We start from the raw sequence: 25410 nt of genomic DNA on the forward strand, positions 1-25410 counted from the left end.
AGGCTGGCAGCCTGACTTGAGGATCCCTCCTGCTTTCCCCAGGCTCTGGAGGAGCTGCTGCCGGTGCAGGCTGTGATTGAAGTCCAAGCCCATGCTCCCAGCCCCTGGCAGGAGCTCGCACATATGGTCCCTCTCGCTGGGCTGATGGTCCCTGGCATGGGGCCACAGCATATTCTGAGCTTGCTGGTTACTCCAGGCTCCTCTGGGAGTGCCAGCCTGGTGCTGGCACAGGGAATGGCACTCGTGGTGACACCCTGCTCCTCAAGGCTTTACCGAGGGTAGCTGATGGTGGAGCCGAGGGGGTGCCCCGTGACACCCAGCACTGATCCCCAGCCTCCTCCCTTCTGCAGAGCTCTGCCTGCTCCAGCTGCTCCCCTGAATCCCCTTCCCAATTTCCTGGAGTGATTTGGCTCCGTGTCATGTGCGTGGTGCCACCATCAGTGGAGGGAGCCAGCTGGGGAACAGGTTTGGCTTGAAGGGATTGCAGAACAAAATCTGCTAGAAACACCTTGGAAAAATCCCCTTTGCGGGGATCCAGACCCAGCTGGGGAAGCAAAGCTCTGTCCCAGTGGGAGCTGGGGGGAATTGTTGGCGTTTTATGGAGCCCACTTAGATCCCTGGACTCCAAATAATTCACCCAAATAACGCCTAATTCATCCCATTTTTTAATAATTAGATCTGAGCCATCCCAGCAGCCGCAGTGTGTGCTGGCCATGCTGGGGAGGCACTTTTTTGGGCCAACATCTGGAAAAGAAGAAATGACCCAGGGCAGCTTGGGGACCAGAGTTGCACTTGGCCCATGCTCCTGACAATGCTTTTCCCTGCCAGGACCCAGCTGCAAAATAAGGGACAATCAGCTCCTCTTGGATTGAAACACGGGCTGGGGTCAACTCAGGCACACTCTGAACCAGCCTGGGGATGTTAACTCAGCTTTGCGGCGAGGAATGGGCTTTTCCAGGGATTTTCCTTCGTGAGCAGGCTCAGGGTGCTGAGGGCTGAGGGTGGCTCCATGCAGTGCCCTTGGAGCCAGGCACATCCTGGCCCTGTGTGCCAGGGGGAGGTGGGCACAGTGGTGACAACAGCCACAAATCCCTCCAGTCACAACATCGTCGGGAGCGCTCCCAATCACGGCTGGGCTGGTGCTAAATATAGAGCCCCGGGCCTCACACACTCAGGGAAACAAACGGTCTGATGAGCATCTTTCTGCTGAAATACGAGCCCATTTATTAAGCTAAATGGACGTGAAATGTAAATGTGAGGTTACTGCTCAGCTCTTTCCAAATAATAATTAAAGCCTTTTGGAACTACTCATTAGATGCACTATGTGGCTCCCCGTGCACTCCCCGGTGGGGTGAGGCATCCTGGGGAAGATTCCTGGAGCACGGGGTGGGTGGTGAGCACCAAACCCTGAGGAGTGCCCTGGTTTGGTGGCAGCACTGTGCTGGTGTGATGCTCTGCGGGTCTGTGTGACAGGGCTAGGATGTGACCACTGGGGCCCCCACCCTGCCCCCACAGCTCACAGGGCTCTGCTCCCCGCAGGTGAAGAGCGTGAATCTGTCGGATGGGGAGGTGCTGTCCATCCGCGGCGTGGACGGCGACGCCCTGGTGGTCTTGGCCAACCAGACCCTGCTGGTGGAGGGCCAGGTGATCCGCAGCCCCACCAACACCATCTCCGTCTACTTCCGCACCTTCCAGGACGACGTGGTGGGGACCTTCCAGCTCCACTACCAGGGTGGGTGTGTCCCCGACACGGGTGGGAGGATGGTGGACTGTGCCCTCACAGATCAGCCACGCTCCTGTTTCACCCTCTGCCCGTGCCCAGAGCATCGCCTGGGGTGGGTTGAGGTGTTGTGCCCAAGGTGGAGGGTTCAATGTACCCAGATGTCCCCAACCCCGGTGCTGGCTGTGCCACTCATACTCGCCTTGCCCTGTTTCTGTCCCCGTGCAGCAGCTCCTCCTGCACACACTCACACTGCCAGTCTATTTTTTACCTCGAAGAGCTGTAAAAAATAAATGAGTTCCAGCAAATTATTTTTAAAATAGAAACTGGGTCTGGGCAAGAGCAGTAACAGGTGGGGAAGCAGCAGCAGGGGGGGGTTGGTGGTGCTCTGCCGTTGGTCTGTGTGACATGCGGGCACATCCAGCATGTCCCCACGGGGTGGCTGGGAGCAGCTGAGCCCTGAGCTCCCAACGTGTGCCTGTTCCAGTGTTTATGCTGAGCTGCAACTTCCCACGGAGACCTGACTTCGGAGACGTGATGGTGATGGATCTGCACTCGGGTGGCATTGCTCACTTCCACTGTCACCTGGGCTACGAGCTGCAGGGCCCCCGCATGCTGACCTGCATCAACGCGTCCCGGCCGCACTGGAGCAACCCCGAGCCCATCTGCTCAGGTACCTGCACATCCCAGCCCCAGGGGTATGGAAAATTGGGCTCTGCTGAGGAACACATGAGTCCCTTTCTTTGCCCTGTGAGATGAATGTGGTCCTGGGAGGGGGTGAGAGTGATGCCCAGTCCTGCACAGAGCACGGCCTGAGGTGATCAGGCAGTGACAGCAGAATCTGTCCCCTCGTTAGGCAGCAAAAGGAAAGGAAATGAAGATTTTATGGGCGTGTGTGAGTATAAACACACATTTGTGAGGATAAATATGTACGGACAGAGCAAAGCAGAGCCAGACAAGAGCTTTGTGCACTGGGGACTCTGAGGAGAGCTGGGCAGAGAGGAGCACAGATGCCACTGTCCCCATGCCCATCCCAGCGGGGCTGTGCTCTGTGTTGCAGCTCCCTGTGGAGGGACAGTCCACAATGCCACCATCGGCCGCGTGCTGTCCCCCAGCTACAGCGGGAACCAGTCTGGCAGCATGTACTGCGTGTGGGCCATCGGGGCCCCCCCGGGCCAGAAGCTGCACCTGCACTTCGAGAAGCTCCTGCTGACCGAGAAGGACAGGTGAGGAGGATCCAGGAGCTGTTTCCCCACAGCCCTGGGACTGCAGAGAGCTTCCAGGGGGTTCCAGGGGGCTTCTTCTGCATAAGTGAGGAGCAGGGCCTTTTGTTGGGTGCTAAATATAGAAAAATGGAATTATTTGGGTTGGAAAAGCCCACTAATGTCATTGAGTTCAACTGTTCCCCAGCACTGCGAAGGCCACCACTAAACCATGTCTCCACGTGCCACATTTACATGGCTGTTTAACCCCTCCAGGGATGGCGACTCCACCACTGCCCTTGGCAGCTGTTTCTATGCTTGACAGCCCTTTTGGGGAAGAAATTTTCCCTGATATCCAGTCTGAACCTCCCCTGACACAAGCCATTTTCTCTTGTCCTGTCTTTTGCTCCCTGGGAGCAGAGCCTGACCCCCCCCGGCTGCTTCCTCCTGTCAGGGAGTTGTGCAGAGCCACAAGGTCCCCCCTGAGCCTCCTTTGCTCCAGGCTGAGCCCCTTTCCCAGCTCCTTCAGCCACTCCTGGTACTCCAGACCCTTCCCCAGCTCCATTCCCTTTCCTGGACACGCTCCAGCCCCTCCACGTCTGTCTTGGAGAGAAGAGCTCAGAATATACCAAACTTTGGAAGCTCCCAGCTGGTCCCAGCTGCTCCACCTCACCCGCCCTGTGTCCGGGTGGGACTCAGGGACGCTGTCCCGAGTGACATTCCCTGTTGCCCTGCAGGATGGTGGTGTACAGCGGGGACACCAACCGCTCGGCCGTGCTCTACGACTCCCTGCGCGCCGACAGCGTCCCCTTCGAGGGCGTCATCAGCGACGGCTCCTCCATCAGGATCGACTTCCTCGCCGAGGAGCCCGCGGCCGCCACGGCCTTCAACATCCGCTTCGAAGGTGCTGTGTCCCCATGGTGGGACACGAGGGCAGTGCCCGGCTCAGCCAGGACACCCAGCCCCAGGGGGCAGCTACAGACTCGTGGCTGCAGGAAGGGTCCCGGCTGTCCCCAGCACAGGCAGTCCTGGTGCCCGTCTGTAGCTCCCGTTGTCATTTAAGTGGATCCCACTGCAGGATCGTTCCCACAGGACCCCTATGGCCCTGAGCAGGCTCAGTAACTCAGAGCAATCCCAGGGTGGATGGCTTGGCATCTCCAGCTTGGGAAACACGGCCTGGCACATCCCTAGAGCTGATCCACCACCACGGGAGTGGGGTTTGGTTAGGCCTGCATGGCTCAGAACAGATAAATTGTTGTTAATCCTAATTGCTTGTAAAACACTCCGTGGAAGAGGCCATCCATGCGGGTGGGGATGCAGGGGTCAGGTTCTCATGGGGACAGCAGCAGGGCCTGGGGGTCACCCAGGGAAGCTCAGGGAGCAGGGAGAAGCTCCATGTCCCTACAGCTAACGGGGTTCTCTTCCAGCCTTCGAGCGCGGCCACTGCTACGAGCCCTACATCCAGAACGGGAACTTCACCACCTCCGACCCCACCTACAACCTGGGCACCACCGTGGAGTTCACCTGTGACCCTGGGCACTCCCTGGAGCAGGGCCCTGCCATCATCGAGTGCATCAACATGCGGGACCCCTACTGGAATGACACGGAGCCGCTGTGCCGAGGTCAGTCCTGCCCCTGGGCCATGCTGGGTGTGGGGTGAGCACCCCTGGGCCCCCGCTGAGCCCTGCCCACCCCTTTCCCCCACAGCCACATGTGGAGGGGAGCTGACTGCCATGGCCGGGGTGATCCTGTCCCCCAACTGGCCGGAGCCCTACACGGAGGGGGAGGATTGCATCTGGAGGATCCACGTGGGCGAGGAGAAGCGGCTCTTCCTGGACATCCAGCTGTGAGTAGCCCAGGACCCCAGTGTCTGCCTCTGCCCTGCTTTGCTGCAGTATCCCGCTCTCCTCTCCCGAGGGATCTGCGCCACAATGGAATCACAGAATCCCAGAATGGTTTGGGTTGGAGGGACCTTACAGCTGATCTCCCATGGGCAGGGACACCTTCCACTGTCCCAGGTTGCTCCAAGCCCCGTCCAGCCTGGCCTTGGACACTTCCAGGGATCCAGGGGCAGCCACAGCTTCTCTGGGCACCCTGTGCCAGGGCCTCACCTCCCTCACAGGGAAGAGCCTTGCCATGTCCTGTTCTCCCCCTCAGAGCTTCCATAATCCCCTTTGATGCACTTGGCACCCTGGGCAGGACTGAATGGTGCTCCCTGAGTGCAAAGCACCATTACACCATCCACAGCAGCAATTAATCGCTGCTCCAGTGGCTTTGGAATTCTCCACGGGGAGTGGTGCCACGGCAGAATGTGGCCATGTGCTACTGGGGTGACACCCAGCACGTCAGGAGCTGGGTCACATGGGGTTAGGAGAGCCTGGGGGCATCAGTGAGATGGAAACAGCTTGATCTTTGGGATGGATGTGAAATACAGGCAGTAAGGGAGTGGAGCCACCCAGAAAGCCCAGGTTAAAATTGCCGGGGTCAGAAGGGAATAGGATCCAATGTCAGATTGGGAGCTCTTGGCATGGTAATGCTGCTGCTGCAGCGGGAGCCTCCTTTGATGCTATTTTGGGTTTTCAAGAGGAGGACGTGTTTCAAGTAGAGGCTTAGAGTCATAAAGATTTTAAAGCTCCCCATAAATTCCCAAGTCGGAGCTCCCAGCACACCTCTTCCAGCTCCGTGGGGTGCTCGGGCTGAGCAGAACTGGAGGCCAAGTGATTTGAAATCATCAGGCATAAATGTCACTGAGAAAATCGTGTTTGACAGAAAGCAGAGATTTACTACAAATGTCAGCTTGCCATGGGGATTAGCTGGGCTCCCTCCAAGAACATTCCTAAAAAAACGTTTGGGGATCAGCTCAAGTGTCTCCTGTGGGGCCGGGAGCATCCTGGTGCTCTCCTCTAGCCTTCTTGCCCCTGGGCAAGGGGAGGAGGGTTGTCCCTGTCCCAGTCCCTCCTGTGCCACCAGGCAGCAGCGCACTGGTGCCGGCCGTGCTCCCAGCCCTGGGGAGCCTTGCTGGGACACGGACACGGCAGCACAGCGAGCAGGGAAGGGGTGTCAGTGCCCACCCTTGGGGTTGATGTGGTCGTTCACCCACTCTGCCAGCCCCGGGCACCCAGAGAACCCTCCCATCACCAGAGCCGTGGGCGTGTGCATCCATCCCCTGCCCTTGGCCTTGGAGCGGGGGGAGAGGAACGAGGTCCCCCATCCCCTTTCGGCTCAGGGGCAGCCGCATCCCCGGGGTGGACGGAGGCTGCAGCCGGCGCGGCCCGGTGTCCCCAGCCGTCCCCGCCATCCGCGGGCCGCCACTGCGCTCTGGTGGCCGCGGGGGCAAGCGCGGCACCGCCGGGACCGGCACTTCCAAGCGCGGAGTCCCGGGAGCCGCCGGCACCGCCCGGCCTCGAACCCCCGGAGGGAGGTGACCCGGAGGGAGGTCACCGGCTGCCCCTTGAGCCCCACATGTTTCGTCCTGCCCGGGCTCCCGGCACACGCTGCTCTCTAATCAAACTCTCCTCTCAGCCTGAACATCACCAACAGCGACATCCTCACCATCTACGACGGGGACGAGCTCTCCGCCCGCATCCTGGGGCAGTACGTTGGCAGCAGCGGCCCCCAGAAGCTCTACTCCTCCAGCCCCGACCTCACCATCCAGTTCCACTCGGATCCTGCCGGGCTCATCTTCGGGAAAGGGCAAGGATTCATCATGAACTACATAGGTACGGGGTGCTGGCCTCAGGATGTGACACACGGCCAGCCCAGACTGTCCAGCTGCTGGGTCTGGAAGCAGGGAGCATCACTGTGCACCCTCTCCACATCCCATCCAGCTCCTGCAGAACCCCCAGCCCAGCTGCAGGTCTCGGGTCAGTCACTTCTGGGGTGTCCCTGTATGTCTCCCCTCCTTCAGGCTGGCAACAAGGCATTTTTGGTCTCTGTTAGCCCTGCTGTGGCTCGGAGGGAAAGGAATTGCTGGAAACTGGGATGCAGGATCCCCACACACACCCTGTCAGGCATGAGCTGATGGCAGGGGTGGTCACTGAAGCCAGTCCCTGGGTGGGCTCCTGAGATGGATGTTCCCAGCTCCCATCTCTTTGCTCCAGAGGGGCTCAGACTGCACCTGGAGACATCTGTTCCACTGTCCTTCGGGGCAGCCGTGCCTGCCAGGCTGGGGCTGTGGGTGCCCACAGCAGGGACAAGGACTGGGAAGGGCACTCCATCCCCACAGCTGCCTGTGGCCTCTGGCTGCCTCTCCCACACCCTGCTTCCCCTGCCAGGCTCCTTCCAGGCATGTTTTCCTCGCACTGCTGACAGCCCTGGCTACGACAAACAGAGCGAGCTGCAATGCAGAGCACCTGGGAGGCTGCAGGGCCCTCCTCGTTGCTCTGCAGCACACGGGGCTGGGGAGGGCAGGGCATAACCCCTCCCCTGAGCAAACCAGCCTGGGAGGAGCAAGGAACAAACCCTCCCCTGAGCAAACCAGCTGTGCCATGACCGTGGCGCTGGCACCTCTCCTGTACCCACAGCGAGAGCTGAGCCTGGTGCTCCAGGGTTGTCCTGACCCCAGCACAGACACTGCCCCATTTTCACCAGCCCAGCCCTCTACCTGCCTCTAGGGTCAAGACTGGGGAGGCTTCAAAGAGCCCCTGTCTCCCCCTGCTGCCCTTTCCCTGTGCCCAGGGGATGCTGCCCGCAGACCAGCTGCTAGCCATGGCCACGGCATTTGTGGGGAGGGACAAGCCCTTGGGAAGAGCCATGTGTCCAGCTGTGGTGGCTCTGAGGAGGGTTGTGCTGCGGGGTCCTGCTCGATGGGTGACAGCCAGAATCCCTCCTGGCTGCAGAGGTGTCCCGCAACGACTCCTGCTCTGACCTGCCTGAGATCCAGAACGGCTGGAAGACCACGTCACACACAGAGCTGGTGAGAGGGGCCAAGATCACCTACCAGTGTGACCCGGGCTATGACATCGTGGGCAGTGACACCCTCACCTGCCAGTGGGACCTCAGCTGGAGCAGCGACCCCCCCTTCTGTGAAAAGAGTGAGTGCCCCAGCAGGAAGGTGCTGCTGTCCCTGTCCCACACCCTGTAACAGCACCGGTCCTGCTCCAAGGGGTTCCCTGCTCCGAGGGTCTCCCCGCTCATCCATCCTCTGTCCCCAGTTATGTACTGCACGGACCCGGGGGAGGTGGAGCACTCCACCCGCCTCATCTCAGACCCGGTGCTGCTGGTGGGCACCACCATCCAGTACACCTGCAACCCTGGCTTCGTGCTGGAGGGCAGCTCCCTGCTCACCTGCTACAGCCGTGAGACCGGCACCCCCATCTGGACCTCGCGGCTCCCGCACTGCGTCTGTAAGTCCGGCTGGTCTCTCCTGCTCCCCTGCAGTCCAACTCCTCTCTGGGAGTCCTGGGCAGCCCTTTCCTGCAGCCAGGACCTTGCCCAGCTGCGGGGAGGTGGTGTAGAGCCTTGAGCTACCTGGAAGCAGAGTGAAGGGAGAGCTTGGGTGTTTCCTCACTGCCCTCAGGCTACTTCTCTCCCTCGGCAGCCCAAGCCCTGGGCTCACCCTGGGTGTGTTTCATTCCCTTTCAGCTGAGGAGTCACTTGCCTGTGATAACCCGGGGCTGCCAGAAAACGGGTACCAAATTCTTTATAAGCGCCTCTACCTGCCAGGAGAGTCCCTGACCTTCATGTGCTATGAAGGCTTTGAACTCATGGGGGAGGTGACCATCAAATGTATCCTGGGCCAACCATCCCACTGGAGCGGCCCCCTGCCCATCTGCAAAGGTAACAGGGAGAGGGATGGGGGCAAGGGGACAGCCAACACCTCTGTCCCCAACCTGGGACAGCCCAGGGACCTTGGTTTGGCTGCAGACCCCAGCTGGGAGCTGAACTCAGCTGAGACCTGGAGCTTCCCTGGATCTGGGCTCTGCTCAGCCCAGCGTGCTCAGTCCTGGCCACGTGCTTACAGACACCAAGAGCTTATTAAAAACTGGGAGTTCGCAGGGTGGTTTGGGACCCAATGGGGCAGGAGATCCCAGGTTTGGGTTCCCCAGCAGGCAACAGCTTCCAGCACCCAGTCAAACCCAGCTACAGACCAGTAACTCTCCATCTCTCTTCCAGTGAACCAAGACAGCTTTGAACACGCTCTGGAAGGTGAGTGCCGTGGGTTTCCTGGATGTGCAGGATCCTGGTGGAGCCTGGGAGGAGAGGGAGAGGCAGAGAGGGGATCACACGGTGCCTGCAAATGCCGACATAATAGATCTTGTCCTTTCAGTAGCAGAAGCTGCTGCAGAGACGTCGCTCGAGGGGGGAAACATGGCCTTGGCCATCTTCATCCCGGTGCTGATCATCTCCCTGCTGCTGGGAGGAGCGTACATCTATCTCACCAGGTGGGGCTGCAGGGGGCTGGCACAGAGCTGGGGGGCATGGCTAGGGCTGGCTCAGCATCGCCCTTGCCAGCCACACGCCCCGGGCATGGTGCTGGGAGTGCTCTGGGGTGCCCGGGGAGGAGCTGGGATGGGGGGATGTGGAAGATGGGGCTGGTCTGGAATTGGTCCGTGCAGCCCAGTGACTCCACCTCTCCCTGCAGGTGTCGGTACTACTCCAGCCTCCGCCTGCCCCTCATGTACTCCCACCCCTACAGCCAGATCACGGTAGAAACGGAGTTTGACAACCCGATTTACGAGACAGGGGTGAGTCCTGCTGTGCCTGTCCCTGCTGAGGACACTCCTGAGGCACTTGGCTGGGTGGGCAGCCAGGGCATGAGTCCAGCCAGGCTGCTGTGGGAGCACTGAGCAACAGGGCACGAGTCCATCCGTGTGGGTTGGGAGGCACAGGGGGCTGTGGGGTCCTGGCTGCGAGGGCATCACTCCCCTGGGAACAAAACAACATGCAGGATCTCTCTTTCTGCCTGGGAATGGGGAGATGATCCTGAAATGCAGCTGCTGCCCTCAACTGGCTTTTCCTTGCTTGCAGGAAACACGAGAATACGAGGTTTCGATATAAGGACAGCGGTAAGAGAGTCTCCAGCAGCGAACTTAATGTGCTCTCATAGAACTTCCTCAGTAACTAATCCAGAGACCACGTGGAGTTTGGTTGGACCCCCGGACCTGCTGTTGTCTTTCCTTTTGCCTCTCTATTGAAGATTTTACTGTTTTCTTCACTGTATTTATTCTATTTAAACTGCGATAGGTGTGCTGCCCAGCCCTGGGCGCAGGCAGCAGCGGGAGCCGGGGCAGAGCTGGGTCCTGGTGAGGCCAGGGGGGCATGGGGGCACTGCTGTGTACCCCTCCATGGCAGAGTGTCCCCCTCCACGGTGGAATGTCCCCCTCCATGGCAGAGCATCCCCCGGCACTGCCCACACAGACGCAGGGGGATTTTTGCGGTTCTGATGTTGTTAAAAATTAAAGATGTCTCCATTGCAAGAGCCTGCGGTTGATTGCTGGGAGCTGAGGTAGCGCAGGGTCCTCCACAGGGTCCCACCCCGCAGCTCCCAGCTCTCCAAGTGAGACTCTCCCCCGGGGGGCTCGGGGGGCACCGGCGCAGGGACCATCCTTGCTGCAGGGCTCAGGAGAGCAGGGACAGCCCGGCACACACGAGGTATGTGCTGCTTTCTTTTCCCACTTGGTCTTGGATGTGGAGAGGCAGCGAGCCAGGACTCCGGGGTGATGCTCCGCGGAGAAGCACCAACCAGTGCCACCCAGCCACCCTGGAAGCCACCCTGGAGTGAGCAGAGCTCCCAGCCGGTGCCTCTCTGCTCTCTGCCCGTTGTTCCTCTCCAGCAGCACTTCCCATCACCCTGCCAGGAACATCCCAACCCCGCATGGCCGGATGTCACCTTTTGCCCCCCCGGCAGCATCTCAGGGTAAGCGGGCTGGGCTGGGCTCCCTGGCTCCTGCTGCAGGAGGGGCCCGGCCGAGCTGTGCTGCACAGCCCACTCCGCACATCCCGGATCCGCACCTGGCTGGGTCCCACAGCCGGGCAGGGGGTGAAGGTGGAGGTGTTGGGAAGAAGAGGCAGGTGGGATGTGTGGAGGCCTCAGCAAAGGAGCTCTGTGGGGAGCAGAACAGGCAGAAATCGGCCCCTCAGTTCCACCCTTGCCATCCCCTGCGCTCCTTCACTGCATCACCCCTGCCAGAGCTACACAGCGGTGGGGACACGGACCTCAAAGGGCCACCCCATCCCTGTTGTCACCCCCAGCCAGCCCTGGGGGAGGGCAGCGAAGCCACCGCCACGTCCTTGGCTGGTGGTTGTCCTTCTTTTGTCCTTGTAGAACAACCGCAAGCGCGGGAGGCTGGGTGAGCTCGGGGTGGTTGGTGCAGCTCTGCAGTGTACAGCTGGGATTTAGGGGTTTTCCTTTCAAAACAACGAATGTGTGTTTGTAATTTGTAACGGTTAAAAAGAAAAACAAAAAAAAAAAAAAAAGAGAAAAAAAAAAAGAGAAAAAAAAATGTGCCAAAAACTGTACGAAGCATTTCATTTCCCTTCATACATGTCTGTTTTTATAAGAACAATGTGAAAATTGCTGGGATTAAATATTTTTGAACATGATAAAGTAGTTCCGTGGGAAGCTCTAGCGTTCAGTATAACCTCAATACTAATTATTCTGTATTTTCAAATGTCTGGAATCAGTTTGCAGAGACTCTGGCCGCAGGCTGCAGCGGTGCAGAGCAGGGTGAGGGCCGGGCATGCTGCGTGCCCCGCTGTGGGATGGTGGCCCGATGCCACTGGCTTGGCTCTGAGTGCCAGACCCTGCCCTGGTGCAGCCCCATAGTGCCCCCTGCTCCCGTGGGATGGAGCCCTGCTGGGACATGAGGTGACCTGGCATGGCTCTGGGGACATCTCCCCTCCATGGGTCACCCCACAGGAGCATTATGCTCTGAACTCAGCACGGCCCCTTCCCATGCCAGCCCAGCCCAGTGATGTCTCACAGAGTGGGTGGGGGTCTGGGTGCTGCCCCGAGGCACTGGGACCCCACTGGAGACCCGTGGCCATGTCACGGGTGACATGCTGAAAGTTTGGGGGAGCACTGGTAGCCCAACCCCATGGGACAGGGGGTCTGTGGGGACCCATCCTGCCTGTGCCCTGCTCACCCATCGGCTGCCCAACAACCTGTGGCTGTCACCTGGCAGCTCCCACGGGAGCTGAGGCAGGGCAGCTCCCCAAACCAACAGGGAGAACACTGGGGGGACAAGGTGGGGCTGCCTCACCTGCAGCCTTCACACTGGCTGCATCCCACACGGAGCAGGCAGGCACAGCTTGGGAAGATCCTGGGGCTGGGTGGGAAAAATCTGCCCCTGCTCCCTGGGAGCCCCTCCGGGCTGAGCTGCTCCGGTGGGGGCAGAAACGAGCACCCACGAGGTTTCCCTCCAGCATCAGGTGTGGGCAGGGCAAGGTCCTGCGGGGGGACCCCGGGTGCCTTCGGGACACCCTGAGCACGGCCCTGCCTGGAGCGTGGTGGCAGCGTGGGTGACTGTCACCTCGCCAAGAAGCAGCGCCACCGGGACACCCCAGCTGGAGCAGCATTCCCTGACGCCAGCAGAGTCCCAGATGTCCCCAGCAGCGGGGAGGGAGGGGGATGCTCAGCCCACTCCACACCCGAGGAAATGCCCGGCCGAGGAAACCTGGGGCCTCCCGTCTGTCCCTGCCCTTCCACACCCGAAACAATGCAACAACACTGCCCTCCCTCCCTAAACGTGCTTTTAACCAAGGTTACGCTGTGACATCGATAATGGCTTTGCTCAGCAGCTGCCAGGCTAATGCACAGGGGGCGAGGGAGCCAAGGCTCTGATGCAGAGCATTCCTGGGGGAGGGAGCTTAGGTTATTTTTGGACAGAGATTGCAAGAGAATTAAAATGAAGGGGAAAAAAAAAAAAAAAAAAAAAGCCCTTGATGCTGCCGTTCCTCCTCGGTGACGTAAAGCCGGAGCCAATCTCTGGCCTCACGCGTCGTGCTGCGGATGGAGCTTGGTCTGGGCCCAGCAGACTCGGCCACAACGGCCTCCCCCAGCCTGGGGCCGGGCAGGGGCACAGTGGGGCCATGCCGTGGCTGAGGGACCCTCAAGGTCATGGATGGAGCAGCAGGGACCCCCTGAGTCCCTGCAAGCTGCATCGCAGGGTGGTGAGGCACAGCATCCCTGCCCAGCCCGGGTCAGGCACAACATCCCAGCCCAGGTCAGGTACAGCATGCCTGCCCAGCCTGGATGAGGCACAGCATCCCTGCCCAGCCCAGATCAGGCACAGCATCCCTGCCCAGCCCAGAAGGGCTGGGAAAAGCCCTGGGATGCACTTGGCACAGCTCTGCCAGCGACACCCTGGCAGGAGCCCAGTCTGTGGGCAGCCTCCTGGCTCCAGTGGTTCCTTCTCCCTTTTCCCAAGATGTCCTCCTGGGGCAGACACTGCCAGTGTCCTCCCCTCAGCTGCTGCCAAAACCGTGCTAGTGTTCTGCCAGGGCTGGGATTTCCTGGAATGTTCAGGCTGGAGCTGGGACAGTGCTCCTGGAGGGGCCATCCCTGTGCTGAGGAATCACAGAATCATGGAATCACTGGCTGGAGTTGGAAAGGACCTTTAAAGTGCATCTCGTTCCAACCCCCTGCCATGGCCAGGGACACCTTCCACCAGCCCAGGTTGCTCCAAGCCCCATCCAACCTGGCTTTGGACACTTCCAGGGATGGGGCAGCCACAGATTCTCTGGGCACCCTGTGCCAGGGCCTCACTACCGGGAAGAATTTCTTCCCAATACCCCATCTAAACCTATTCTCAGTTTCAAGCCATTCCTCCTTGTCCTGTCACTCCAGGCCCCCATCCAAAGTCCCTCCCCCGCTCTCTTGGAGCCCCAGAGGAAAGCCAGGAGCAGGTTGATCTGCAGGGAAGAGATGAGTGGTAGAGCTGGAGACCAGGGGCTGGGCCAGAGGAAGCAGAGAGCTCAGAAGGCAGAGGCAGGGGAGGAAGGAGGGGAGAGCCCAGAGCCGCGGAGCCTGCGAGTGCTGACAGAAGGATGCGCGGTCTGCCAGGAGCAGGAGCTGTGGCTGAGCCTGGGGGGTCTGGGAAGGAGCAGGATGGAATAAACTCCCTCTCCTTTCACCCTGCAACACGCAGCGCTGCCAGGGCCCCGCAGCAGCACACCGGGCTGGGGAATGTGCTGGTGGGAGCAAAGGGAAGCAGCAGGAGTGGGCAGGAGGCAAGAAATGGACGGAAAACAAGGTGCATTTTAGGATTGCTGGGGATGAAGTTGCTCGGAGGAAGCACACGCACACCTGAAGGGCTGTGCAGGACAGCTCTGCTCCCACTCCAGAGCCCAGCCTCAGCAGTGCCAGGGGAGGATTCGTGGGCACTGGATGACTGAATCTGCAAAACAAGGCAGGGCTTTCCTTGTGCCAGGAGCAGTGACACGTGTCCCACACAGCTCCACGTGGCACTGCCACAGGGCAGGGCAGGGCAGGGCAGCACTGCCAGGGCTCTGCCTGCACCCGGGATCTGCCCGGATCCGGGATCTGCCTGCGGGCAGCTCAGCCCAGCCGCTCACCCGGCATCTGGGCAATGGAGGAGGGGGGGCCGGAGCACTGGATCCCCTGGGGCTCCCGGAACTGACAGCATTGGCTTAAGGGAACAGGAAATGGGTTGGGGAGGAAAAAGGCAAGCAGGAAGGCTCACAACAGTTTCTCCACCAGCACTTAAGAGTCGTAAAGGGACACTCCAACCTGGGAACATTTGGAACAGTCCCCCCCTCCTTGGTGCCGCAGCACACCCTCACATCCTCGCTGAGGCATTCCCTGGCTGCCTGCATCCTGGGCATTGCCTCGCTGGGAGCTCCTGTCCCCTGCACGCCAGATGCACTTATTCTTGGGGACAAGCAACCCCTGCAGCCCGAGGGCTGCAGCACCAGGGGCCGGAATCCCTGGAGCCAGTACTCCCTGAATCCCTGTGTCCCTGCGTCCCTGCGTCCCTGGACCCAGCATCCTGCACATCCCAACAGCTGCATCCCTAACAGCCTGTGTCCCTGGAGCCAGTCCCCGCTCCCTCGGTGGCTGCATCCCTGCGTGCTCCCACCCCTGGGACCAGCATCCCCAGACTGCTGCAGCCCCCGGTGCCTGAATCCTTGGAGCCACTGTCCCTGCGCGTCCCCCTGCACCCCCGGTGCCCCCGCACCTCCCGCGCCGCCACCGCCACTCAGCCCCCGCGTCCCGGGGTGCCCGCGGTTGGGATGGGCGCTCCCCCGGGGACCGTCGCCGCCTCCTCCCGCCGCTCCATCCCCGGGACCCCTCCCGAGTGCCGCAACCCCGCGGCTCCCCCGCCCCTCCGGGCCCCTCCCGGCGGCGAGGGGCGGGAGCGCGGGGCGGGGGCGGGCGCGGCGCGGGGCGGGCGCGGGGGCGGGCGGGCTGTGCGGGGCCGGGGCCGCAGCTGCCGCCCGGCGCGGTCCCGGCGGGGGCGGCGCGGCCCCTCCTGCCCGGGCTGCTGGGAGTTGTGGTCCGCGGCGGCGGCGGAGCGGCGCGGAGGGAGCGCGGCCCCGCGCGGCCCGGCGCGGGCGGCAGGTCGGTACCGCAGCGCTCCGCAGCGCATCGCGGGGGGGCCGCGGGGGCGCGGGGCGGCAGCGGGGCCCGCGGCGGGGGCGCAGCCCGAACCCCCCCCCACCGCCCCCCGGCCGGGGCAGGGGCTCGGCGTCGGGCGGGCGGCACGGCCGCGCCGGGTGACAGCGCGGCGGCAGGTGCCACCGGCTCGCCGGGTGATGGGACAGCCGTGCCGGTGCCACGCCGGGTGATGGGACACGGGTAGGGCCGTGCCATTGCTACGCCGGGTGATGCGGCCACACCGGTGACACCGGCTGACGCCGCCACGCCGGGTGACACCGTCACACTCGGTGAGAGCAGCGCGCGGGTGACACTTACTCCGGTGGCGCCGGCGGGGTGGCATGCTCAGGAGAGGGTGAAGGGAGCACCCACTGCTCCGGTTCCGGAGTGGCAGCGGGCATCCCGCCTCACCCCAAGGCTCCTGCTCCTCGTGCTGCTCCCAAAGGCGACACCAGCCGTGCCGAGCCGAGGACATCCTCGCCACGCGTCCCCGTCGCCGCGGGCCCACGGCCTGGGGACCCTGGCCGGGCTGAGCGGAACCCGCTGCCTCCAGGAGATGCCGGGGCCACCACGGAGCCACCGAGATGCAACTTTGTGCTGCATCGAAGCCTCTGCCTTCCTTATGTAACGCGGCTGCTGCTGGCACGGTGCTCGCCTCCACGTCCTGCACAACTTCGGTGCAACGTGGAATTGATCTCCACTCCCTGGAATGGCTCTGCCATTATCATTAGCTGAGGAGCCTTTTCTGAAATCTCAGGTCAGGGGCGCTGGTTGTGACCCGTCTCGGTGCAGGACCGTGGCTGGGAGGTGACAGCACCCACTGGGTGCCCCGCGCAGTCCCAGCCATGCGGTGTGTGTTGGGAGCGGTGCCGATGTTTGGGGCCCTGCCCCAGCGCTGGCACAGCCTCTGTGGAGGTGGGTTTGGGCAGGTTTGCAGTGGGGTGTCCGTGCTGGCACAGGAGGCAGCTCCTGGGCTGGTCCCACGGAGACTGTGCCCAGAGAAGCCCAGGGCTCTGCAGCCCGAGGCTCCCAGGCTCTGGGGTCAGGCAGGCGGCGTGTGGGCACGGGGGCTTGGATTTCTTGCTGCTCTGATGGTTTCCCCCTGATCTGAGGTGTTGCCTGCATCCCTGAGGCAGCAGTGGGGCCGTGTTTGTGCTGTGCCACCCTTGCAGGATGTGACTCTGACCTGGGGACCCCGAGGCTGTCGGACCCCCCAGCTCTGCTCCCTCTGTGCCTTCGTGTTGCCATCGGCTCTGACTGACCGTGGCTGCTGTGCCTGAGCAGTTCCCCACTCCCCTTGTAGGGTGAGAGCCACCCTGAATACACATCACCCCAGGGCTCTGCTGCCTTCCCCAACATGCTCCAGCCCTGTGGGGAGCACGGGGGTTGTGCCGGCCTCAGGGGACACCCCTGGGACCCACTCCGTGGTTGCACCCCGGGAATCGAGGCCTGGGCGGGAGAAGCGGGAGTGTCTGGAGGGATGCCAGCCGTGGAGATGGAGGAAAGTTATCTTGAGATTCCCGGGAGGCTGTGACGTGCCACGTGGACTGCAGATCCCGGGATGGGGCATGCAGGCAGCATGCTACAAGGAAGTAGGGTGGAGGTCGGTCGGCTGCATGGATGTCCCTCCCTGGGATGTAATGCTGCCTGAATCCCAGGTCTCCAGCCCTGCAGCACGTCCCTGCCGTAGGGTCAGACCCCATCTGCAGCCCATCCCCATCACCATTGATAAGGAAATGCACGTTGAGAGGCTGCAGGACCTTGGCAGGAAGGGCTGGGGAGGGTTTGGATGGCTTCCCTGGCTCATAAACCCATCCTGCTACTTAGAGTCAGTGCTCTTACCGATGAGCTGGTAAAATCAAACAAGCCAACCTGACCTGCCCCTGTTGCCACCACCCCGACCTGCTCCCGTGGCCATGTGCTGGCTGAGCTCTGGGCTCTGCCACAGCTCAGACTCTGGAGGGAGAGTCACTTCAGAGCCATTAGATGGAGGGGATAAGCTGATGTGCTGCCAGATAGGGCTGTGAAGTGTCTACTCTCAGTGTCTATTCACTTAGCAGCCAGATTTCAAACATGATAAGGCAGCAACTTAAGAGGAAAACTGGAGGACGAGCAGGAGGGGAGATGGTCACTGGGGCAGTGGGAGATGGAGTCTGAGTCTGGGTCTCCCTGCTGCCTTTCATCTGGATATTTGTGGAAGATGCTGTTGAGAGCACTGGGGGATTTACTCAGCATGGGATGATGTTTGGCTCCCTATCCACCATCCCCTCCCTGAGAAGCCAGTGCCCCACACAGTCCCGGCACACAGCTCCAGCTGTGTCCCGTGCACTGACCCCAGCAGGGACCCCACGGGGCAGCCCTCTCCCTAACACCTCTGGGTTTCTCTCCCCAGAGCCTCCCTCCAGCACGGCCTTTCAGGATGATGTGCCCAGGAGCGCCGGTGGGGACCCTCCGGGCACGTGGCTGCTGACCCAGGGGTGCTGCCGGGCACCGCTGCCAATGCAGAGCTCCCGGGAGCACAGGGCAGAGCTGCCGCTCCGCTTACCCATGGCAGCCCCTTCCCGCCGCGCCCCGGCCCGGCTGCATGGTGTGGGTGCCCCTGAGCCCCACGAGCAGTGACCACCGGGCCCTGCTGCGCGCTCCCAGCACCACCACCATGTCTTTGGAGTGGCTGATGGACTGGAGCTGGTCCCTGGACGGACTCCGCGATTTCATCGCCACCGGCATCCAGTCTTTCCGCGACTGCGACGCCACGGCCCTGGTGGCCGTCGCCTGCCTGCTGGTCCTCTTCGTGTGGTACTGCTACCACGTGGGGCGGGAGCAGCCCCGCGCCTACGCCACGGTGAACGCGCTGATGCAGAGTGCCGAGGTCAACGGGGTGCAGAACGGCTTCGTGTACTGCCACTCGCCCGAGTGCGTGCGCTGCTCGCACCACGACGGCCTCAACCAGAAACTCTACCACAACCTGCAGGAGTACGCCAAGCGCTACTCCTGGTCCGGCATGGGCAGGATCCACAAGGGCATCCGCGAGCAGGGCCGCTACCTCAACAGCCGGCCCTCCATCCAGAAGCCAGAAGTCTTCTTCCTGCCCGACTTGCCCACCATGCCCTACTTCTCCCGGGACGCTCAAAAGCACGACGTGGAGTTGCTGGAGCGCAACTTCCAGACCATCCTGTGCGAGTTTGAGACCCTGTACAAGGCGTTCTCAAACTGCAGCCTCCCGCAAGGATGGAAAATGAACAGCACGCCCAGCGGGGAGTGGTTCACCTTCTACCTGGTGAACCAGGGCATGTGCGTGCCCAGGAACTGCCGGAGATGCCCACGGACGTACCGCTTGCTCGGGAGCCTCCGCACCTGCATTGGCAACAATGTCTTTGGGAACGCCTGCATCTCTGTGCTGAGCCCAGGCACCGTCATCGCCGAGCACTACGGGCCCACCAACATCCGCATCCGCTGCCACCTCGGTGAGTGTCCGGCGTTGTGGTTCGTGTGTCGGGAGGGTGTGGGGGGCTGCAGCCGTGGCCGGAGCCCCAAAAAAGCCTGTGGCACCCCGTGCTCTTGGGGTTCAGCCATCAGTTGCAGCCCTGGGGGGCTCAGACACCTGCTATGCTTTGGGCTGAGGGAGGTTTTGAGGGTTTTGGTGGTGACAGCCTCCTGAGGAGAGGCTGGTGCTCAGTCTATGGGTACCTGATGTCCCCAGGGTCTCCAGAGCAGCAGCAGGAGGGTTTCATCTCCTCCTCCTGCTGACCCAGGGCCATGGACTCTTGCTGGTGTGCGACAGAGGGCTGATTTTACATAGGGGTCTCTGAACATCCCCCTCTCTGCAGGCAGGTCCCTCTCCTATCCTGGGATGCGGGGCAGCCTGGGGTTCTGCTCCAGGGACTGTGTTGTTCCACTGGCAGCTCCCCTCTCCTGGAATCTCGGGTGCTCTGCATGGGACACGGGTGAATGGGAGCAAAGATGCTGCTTTGGGATTTGTATAGCTGCAAATGAGGGTGGGAGGGGTCCTGGGGTGTTCCCTGCGGTGGGTCAAGCGCTGGGTTGGTGGCACAGTGCTCCCTGCTCAGCAGGCAGGGACGGGGAGAGCCCACGCGGCACAGATGGCCGGGCTGGCACAGCACCGACCGTGCCGGGGGAGGCACCACACGGGCCCGGCTGGCAAACACCAACCGCGCCTGTTCAGCCAACAGCTCGGGTAAACACACCCAGGCAGTGCTGGCCATTTGTTCAGAATGGGAATTGTCTTCAGAGCTGATCCCAGGAGCTGCTGGGCAGCTGGGACCTGCCCTTGCCTGTCACCGATCCCTCTCTCTGGAGTGCTGGGGAATGTGTTCCCCTTGTGAGGGGCTGGGAGAGGTTCCTGGGAAGAGCCAGTGATGTCCAGGCTGGCTCAGGTGAGCACACCTGGAGCTCACACACCCTGGGCAGAGGAGCGATGCGGGTCATTTGCTTATCCAGAACTCTGCACTGGGACGGGGGCACACTGACACCCTCACCTTGGTGCTGGGAACGCAGCTCTTGCTGTGCCCAGGGCATGGATGTGTTTAAGACACAACCTGCCCTTTCAGCCAGCACAGCCATCAGTGGGGTGAGGCACTCATGAGGATTTACTCTAGGCACAGGCAGCATCCATGGGCCAGGGCAGCATCCTGAGGGTGCGGGTGGGATGGAAGGGCTGCAGGCTGCTGGCTGCTCCCTCCCCGCATCCCCCAGCAGCTCAGCTTCCCTGTTCCAGCATCTCCAGCTGAGGCTGTTGTGCAGGGAAATGGCTTTGGATTCTGCAGCCTTTGAAACAGCAGCTTTGTAGTCCCAGCTTTGCCGGCCAGCTGGGAGTCCCTGCTGCGCTCTCTGGGTTTGGCATCGCTCTTGGATCCATCCTGCTCGTTTGCTGCATCGTTACCGCTCGGGAGCCACGTGAGCCCTGACCCCTTTCTCCGCCACGGCCGCATCCTCGGGGCAGGATGGCTCTGCAGCAGCTCCAGCGTCCCCAGTACTGCGGGGGGTGACAGTCCTGGTGCAGGAGATGATGGGATCAACCCCTGTCAAACTGCCTTGGCTTGTGCTGGTATTTTAAGAAAAGACCCATTTTATTTCTGTGATTGTCCTTCATGTGGCCCTTACAGACCTGCTTCCCTGTGAGGGTTTTACGACCCCCCTGGATTTCTGTCCTTGCAGCCCTGTGGGTCACCCTGAGGCAGCACCTTGGGTGGAGACCAAGGGACAGGGCAGGTTCATGGTGAGCTTGTGGCAGAGCCACAGTTGAGCCCATTTTCCAACCCCAGTGCAATTCCTGCTCCCCCAGCCTTGTCTGGGGCAGGGTCACCGCTGCAGGGCTGGAGGAAGGAGCAGGCAGCATCTGCCTTTGGTCCTGAAGTTGGAAAATGTCCCAGGAGCCTGGCTCCCTGTGCACACCTTGGGGCCATGGGCTCTGGGGACTGGGAAGCTGTTCCAAATATGAAAGTGAGTCCCTGCGGTGCTGAGCTCGCTGGGGACAGTGAGAGGGCAGGGGGGAGCAGACAGGGAGCGGGCAGGGGCTGAACTGCTCCAGGCTTGGGGTTCAGGTCACTCCGTGCAGGGGAGCAGCCCCTCAGCAGCAGCATGGGGCTCACACGGAGCTCACTGTTTGCTCCCTGCTGCCCCACCACAGGGAACTCGGCACGGCCTGACCCTCCCTGTCCTCTCTCTTTGTGCCTGAAGGTCTGAAGACACCCAGCAACTGCGAACTGGTGGTGGGGGGTGAGCCCCAGTGCTGGGCTGAGGGCCGGTGCCTGCTCTTCGACGACTCCTTCCTGCACACGGCGTTCCACGAAGGTGAGTTCAGCGACTGGGGCCTCGTGGTGTCCCCTGTGGTGCTGGGGACCGGGGAGGAGTCGGGGTGCACCCACGCCCAGTCCCTTCTCTTGCCCCAGCAGGGCTGGAGCCCCTGTGTCCAGCGGGGCTCGGGCCCTGCTTCCCCGGCCAGCCCCAGGTGGGAGCAGCCCGGTCCCATGACGGTGCTCCCTCCGCCTCAGGGTGCTCGACCACCCCAGCCCCCTTTCCTGGCAGATCCCTGGAGCCCACTCAGCCTGCCCATGGCTTGCTCCCATCCTGACTTGCTCATGCTGCTGTCACAGGACCGCCAGCCCAGCACAGGGCCTGCTGACCCTCTCCCCGCCGCAGCAGCCAGCTTGGGAAGCTTCCTTCATTACCGAGCTCTGCAGGGCAGCTCTGGCTGCGATGCCACGGCCCCGGCCTCCTCTGGCCCTGTTGCAGCTCGGTGCTGACGTGCCGGCGGTGCCTTTGTCTCCCACGCCGGGGAACAGCCTCACGCCCGCTGGATTGTTCCTCCCTCCACCACTGACGGAGGCCGTTCCGCTCCAGCTCTCCCGGATTAACCGGCATTAGTCCCCCGTGGCATGAAAGCATCAGGCAGAGCTGTTCTACACAGGGGAGCGCGCCGAGAGAGTGGGAGAACAAAAGCTGTTGCTTCCACATCAAGCCTGCTGTGGGGTTGGGAAGCACAGCTCCGTGCAGGGCCAGGAAGGCTGGAGTGGCGCAGCAGCCACTCCCTGCACAGATCCAGGACGCAGCTGCAAGGAGGCCCTGCCTCAGGAATCCTCCGGGTGCCCAAAGCAGCCCTGGAGCCCTGGCAGGGAGGAGCCTGCCCCGTGTCCCTGAGCTCCCAGTAGCTGTTTACTGGGGTTGCACTGGGGAGGTGCCTCCCTACCCTCACACCCTGCGCTTCCATCCCCCCAGGTGCCCCGGAGGAGGGTCCCCGCGTGGTGTTCATGGTGGACCTGTGGCACCCCAACGTGGCCGCGGCCGAGCGCCAAGCCCTCGACTTCATCTTTGCGCCGGGACGATGACGGCGCTGCCCGGCCTGGTGGGTTCAGGGCAGCTCGGCCGGGGCCTGTCCTGGCACACGGCCTCGGTGCTCCCTCGTGGGGGCCTTGTAAATGGAAACTGTGACGTGTATCCGCGCCCATCTCCTTCCTCCATCGCTGGCTTCAGGGATTCTTTTCCAAGCGCCGGCGCCTCGGCCCCGCCGGGGCTCGCTGCCCCCCTGCTCCTTCGTGTTCTGTTGCTACTGTGTTTTGCGGTGTTCAGAAGTAGAGTAACAAACCCAAGGGTGTTCGTTTGAATGTAATGTAAAATTTTTCTCGTGGTCATCAAAGGAACAACACACACACACACACACACCATAACAGCCAACCAGCCTGCCCTGCCCAGCTGCGGTCCCGGATGGACAGACAGACGGACACTGGGGGCTTCCATGGGCACTGTGGTCCCCCCAGGCTGGGTCTGATGGGGCGGGCAGGACACAACTCTGCCCACAAAGAGCCCTCCTGGGGCTTCTGCTTCCTCCTCCATGTGCCAGCTGGGGCTCCCCAGCCCTCCTGCCCTCTGAAACCTCTTTTGTCACCCAGGTAGGGAGCAGAGTCCACCACCAGCCCAGAAGCCCCAACCTCCACCCTACTGAGGGAACAGCACACACAGTTGTGATCTTCAGTCTGGCCAAGGGTGTTAGCAATTTCCCAAATCTCTTCCTTGCTCTACCTGCAACCCTCAGTTTTCCCAGCTCCAGCTGGGAAGCTGTGCAGGGGCAGGGATACCATTTGGGAACAGAGAATGGGGGTTTTGTCTGTCTGTAGGAAGAAAGGAGGTCACCATTCCTTCTGCTGCTCCATCTTCTTCTTTCCTCGAGCCAGGGCAGGCACACACAGCAGCAGCTCCCACGGACCTGACACCACAGGAGAGGTTCCCAAGGGGTGTTAATTCTGCAGCCTGAGCCCCCACCCTGGGGTCCTGCCCACCCAGGGACCACCACGCTTCTCCTGAAGTCCCCCAGCACCAGAGTCTGTTTGTGGTCTGGGGGCCAGTTTATAACACCCCCCCAAAGCACAGTGTGTGGTGGATGCTCACAGCTCTGGCTGGGGACCCTTTGCCTACGTGCCCTGCCTGGGAGGGACCAGCCTTGTCCCCCCAGCAACTTCTTTACAGACTTTTCAGTGATTTGATTGCAAGATGAGGCAGAGATTTCAAATACATCTGAGATATTTTTTACACCCGTCTTGTTACAGACTACCTGAAGTGCATGATTTCTACACGCATTGGCTACCTGGACACAGGCCCTGGGGAAGCAGGCTGGCTCTGTCCGAAGGTTGGTGACATTCATACAGTGGATAAGCAAAGATTATCAATAAACAGTTGTGCTGAAAACAGAACGGGCTTTGCCTGCTGCTCTAACGAGGCCAGGGTCACACAAACACCAAGGGGTTGGCTCCTGCTTATCTGGTTGCTGGTGGGGAGAAGAGGCCTGGAAAGAGCAGGAGCTGCAGGGTGGGAGGGGGCACGGGCCTGTTTGCCAGTGATACAGTGAGTGAGGGCAGTGCTCTAACATACCCAACCCATGGAAACTCTGTCCTGACCAGTCACAGCCTCCCAGGCCTGGATTTGGCCAGGCTGGATGGGGCCCTGAGCAACCTGGTCTAGTGGGTGAATCCCTGCCCATGGCAGGGACTTGGATATTTGAGGTCCTTTCCAACCCAAACCATTCTGGGATTCTGTGATGTCAGTGGAGCCCAGGCTGCCAAGGAGCACAGGGATCTCCTCCAGCCCATCAGCGTGGGCACAGCTGTGGCAGTGCTGCCTGGCCCAGGGCAGCAGAGACTGTCCCCAGCCATCCCCAGGAGCAGCTGCAGGCCTGAAGCTCCCTGGGCCCCACAGAAGCCATTAGCCTTGCCAGAGCATCCGAAAACAAACCATTTCAGGAATTGCTTCCAGCTGCCTGCACTGACGCATCAAAGGCAGCAGCTTCCCAGAAGCAGCTCCAGGGCAGAGGGTGCTGCTCAAATCCCACCCAAATGCCAGAAAACCAGTGCCTGACCCCCCTCAAGCACAGAGCCAGCTTGGCAGGGCAGGAATTGCTCCCCACGAGCCCCTCTGGCCCTCCCTGGCAGTGTTCAGACAGGCCCAGCTGCTCCTCATCCCCTGATGCTCAAAATGCCCCATTTTTAAGCATCCTCTCCAGCACAGCCATCGCCCTGTGGGCCGGGGAGCTCTGTGTGCTATTCCCAGCTGACCAGCACAGGGCAGGCATGGGCTGGGTGGCCCAGCACGGGCTGGGTGGGGAGATGCAGCCCGAGCAGCTGAAGGAGCAGAGCCAGCCCAGCTGTTCCCGGCCGGCAGACGGCTCAGCAGATTGCAGCGGAAGATCCCTGATGGCAGCAGGCAGGAGCATCCATCCCGTTTGTGCTTTGCTGCTGTGCCAAATCTCCCTCCTGTCCCTCTCAGGCTTTTCCTTCCACTTCTCCCTGTTTCCTGCCAGAGCACACAACCACTTCCCAAGCACCCAGGCAGGATGCAGGCGGATCTCCCCGGGGAGCAGAGCAGGCTGGAGCTGCTCCCAGTGCTCCAAGGCTTCCTCTCCTGGGAATCACAGAGGGAAGCTGGATCTGCTGAGGGCACAGAGGGGACAGGAAGAGCAGCATCTCCCAGTGGGGCGACTTGGCTCAGCTGAGCAAGCAGCCCAGAGCACACAACCCTCATCCCTCCTGCCTTCTCCCACCCTGCAGTGCCTCCCTGTGCTCCCTCCAGAACCAGAGCAGTTTGTCCATGACTCTGGAAGTGTGCAGGGAAGTAGCACCTTACCTTGTGTCATCTTCCACATGGATGTCACCAAAGCAGGAGGTCACCAGGGTGGCTCCAGGGAGTTTTCACTCCTACTCTGCCAACAGGCTCTTCACAGTCCTTCCATGCCCAGGATGGGAGCAGTGCCACACGACTCTGCTCCTGCTGAAGCACCTCCTCAGCTGCCAGGGCTGGCAGCTGGCTGGCATCTGCGCCCAGCCACTCCTGAGCAAGCAGCTGGCTCATCCTCTGGAGTCTTCTGAAATTCCCTGCAATGTCTGTGGAGCAGCCTGAGCGACCTGGGATGGCAGAACGACCTT

At 61.5% G+C, this 25410-nt stretch overlaps 2 protein-coding genes across 5 annotated transcripts in view; both read left to right on the forward strand.

Moving 5' to 3' along the window:
- SEZ6L (seizure related 6 homolog like) overlaps positions 1-11466 on the forward strand; it is a 35760-nt gene extending 24294 nt beyond the window's left edge. The window contains exons 4-17 of one of the 2 annotated variants that reach the window (XM_039561269.1): positions 1540-1732; positions 2208-2393; positions 2781-2946; positions 3660-3826; positions 4350-4544; positions 4630-4768; positions 6445-6641; positions 7761-7955; positions 8076-8267; positions 8506-8700; positions 9037-9069; positions 9194-9305; positions 9506-9608; positions 9892-11466. In XM_039561269.1, coding sequence (XP_039417203.1) covers positions 1540-1732; positions 2208-2393; positions 2781-2946; positions 3660-3826; positions 4350-4544; positions 4630-4768; positions 6445-6641; positions 7761-7955; positions 8076-8267; positions 8506-8700; positions 9037-9069; positions 9194-9305; positions 9506-9608; positions 9892-9921 — 2103 coding nt within the window. In that variant the 3' untranslated portion in view covers positions 9922-11466. Of the gene's footprint in view, positions 1-1539; positions 1733-2207; positions 2394-2780; positions 2947-3659; positions 3827-4349; positions 4545-4629; positions 4769-6444; positions 6642-7760; positions 7956-8075; positions 8268-8505; positions 8701-9036; positions 9070-9190; positions 9306-9505; positions 9609-9891 lie in introns of both variants that reach the window. The other variant, XM_039561268.1, reaches the window with a different exon arrangement.
- Positions 11467-15402: 3936 nt separating this feature from the next.
- On the forward strand, positions 15403-23685 carry ASPHD2 (aspartate beta-hydroxylase domain containing 2). Of its 3 annotated transcripts, none has more exons than XM_039561277.1 (4): positions 15403-15445; positions 17874-18945; positions 21179-21292; positions 22217-23685. In XM_039561277.1, the coding sequence occupies exons 2-4, from the start codon at positions 18066-18068 to the stop codon at positions 22324-22326; spliced, it is 1104 nt and encodes a 367-aa protein (XP_039417211.1). In that variant the 5' UTR covers positions 15403-15445; positions 17874-18065; the 3' UTR covers positions 22327-23685. The 3 variants fall into 3 exon arrangements, with proteins under 3 accessions (XP_039417211.1, XP_039417212.1, XP_010396572.1); XM_039561278.1 differs by lacking the exon at positions 15403-15445 and adding an exon at positions 15659-15771; XM_010398270.4 differs by lacking the exon at positions 15403-15445 and adding an exon at positions 15810-16238.
- The last annotated feature ends 1725 nt before the right edge of the window (positions 23686-25410 follow it).

The sequence above is a fragment of the Corvus cornix genome, chromosome 15, assembly GCF_000738735.6.
Source record: "Corvus cornix cornix isolate S_Up_H32 chromosome 15, ASM73873v5, whole genome shotgun sequence".
Taxonomy (NCBI): Eukaryota; Metazoa; Chordata; class Aves; order Passeriformes; family Corvidae; genus Corvus; species Corvus cornix.

Coding starts and splice junctions, on each gene's coding strand:
- ASPHD2 (XM_039561277.1), top strand. CDS start 18,066: ATGGTGTGGGTGCCCCTGAGCCCCACGAGCAGTGACCACCGGGCCCTG. Junction 18,946..21,178: donor CCGCATCCGCTGCCACCTCG/GTGAGTGTCCGG, acceptor TTGTGCCTGAAG/GTCTGAAGACACCCAGCAAC. Junction 21,293..22,216: donor GCACACGGCGTTCCACGAAG/GTGAGTTCAGCG, acceptor CCATCCCCCCAG/GTGCCCCGGAGGAGGGTCCC.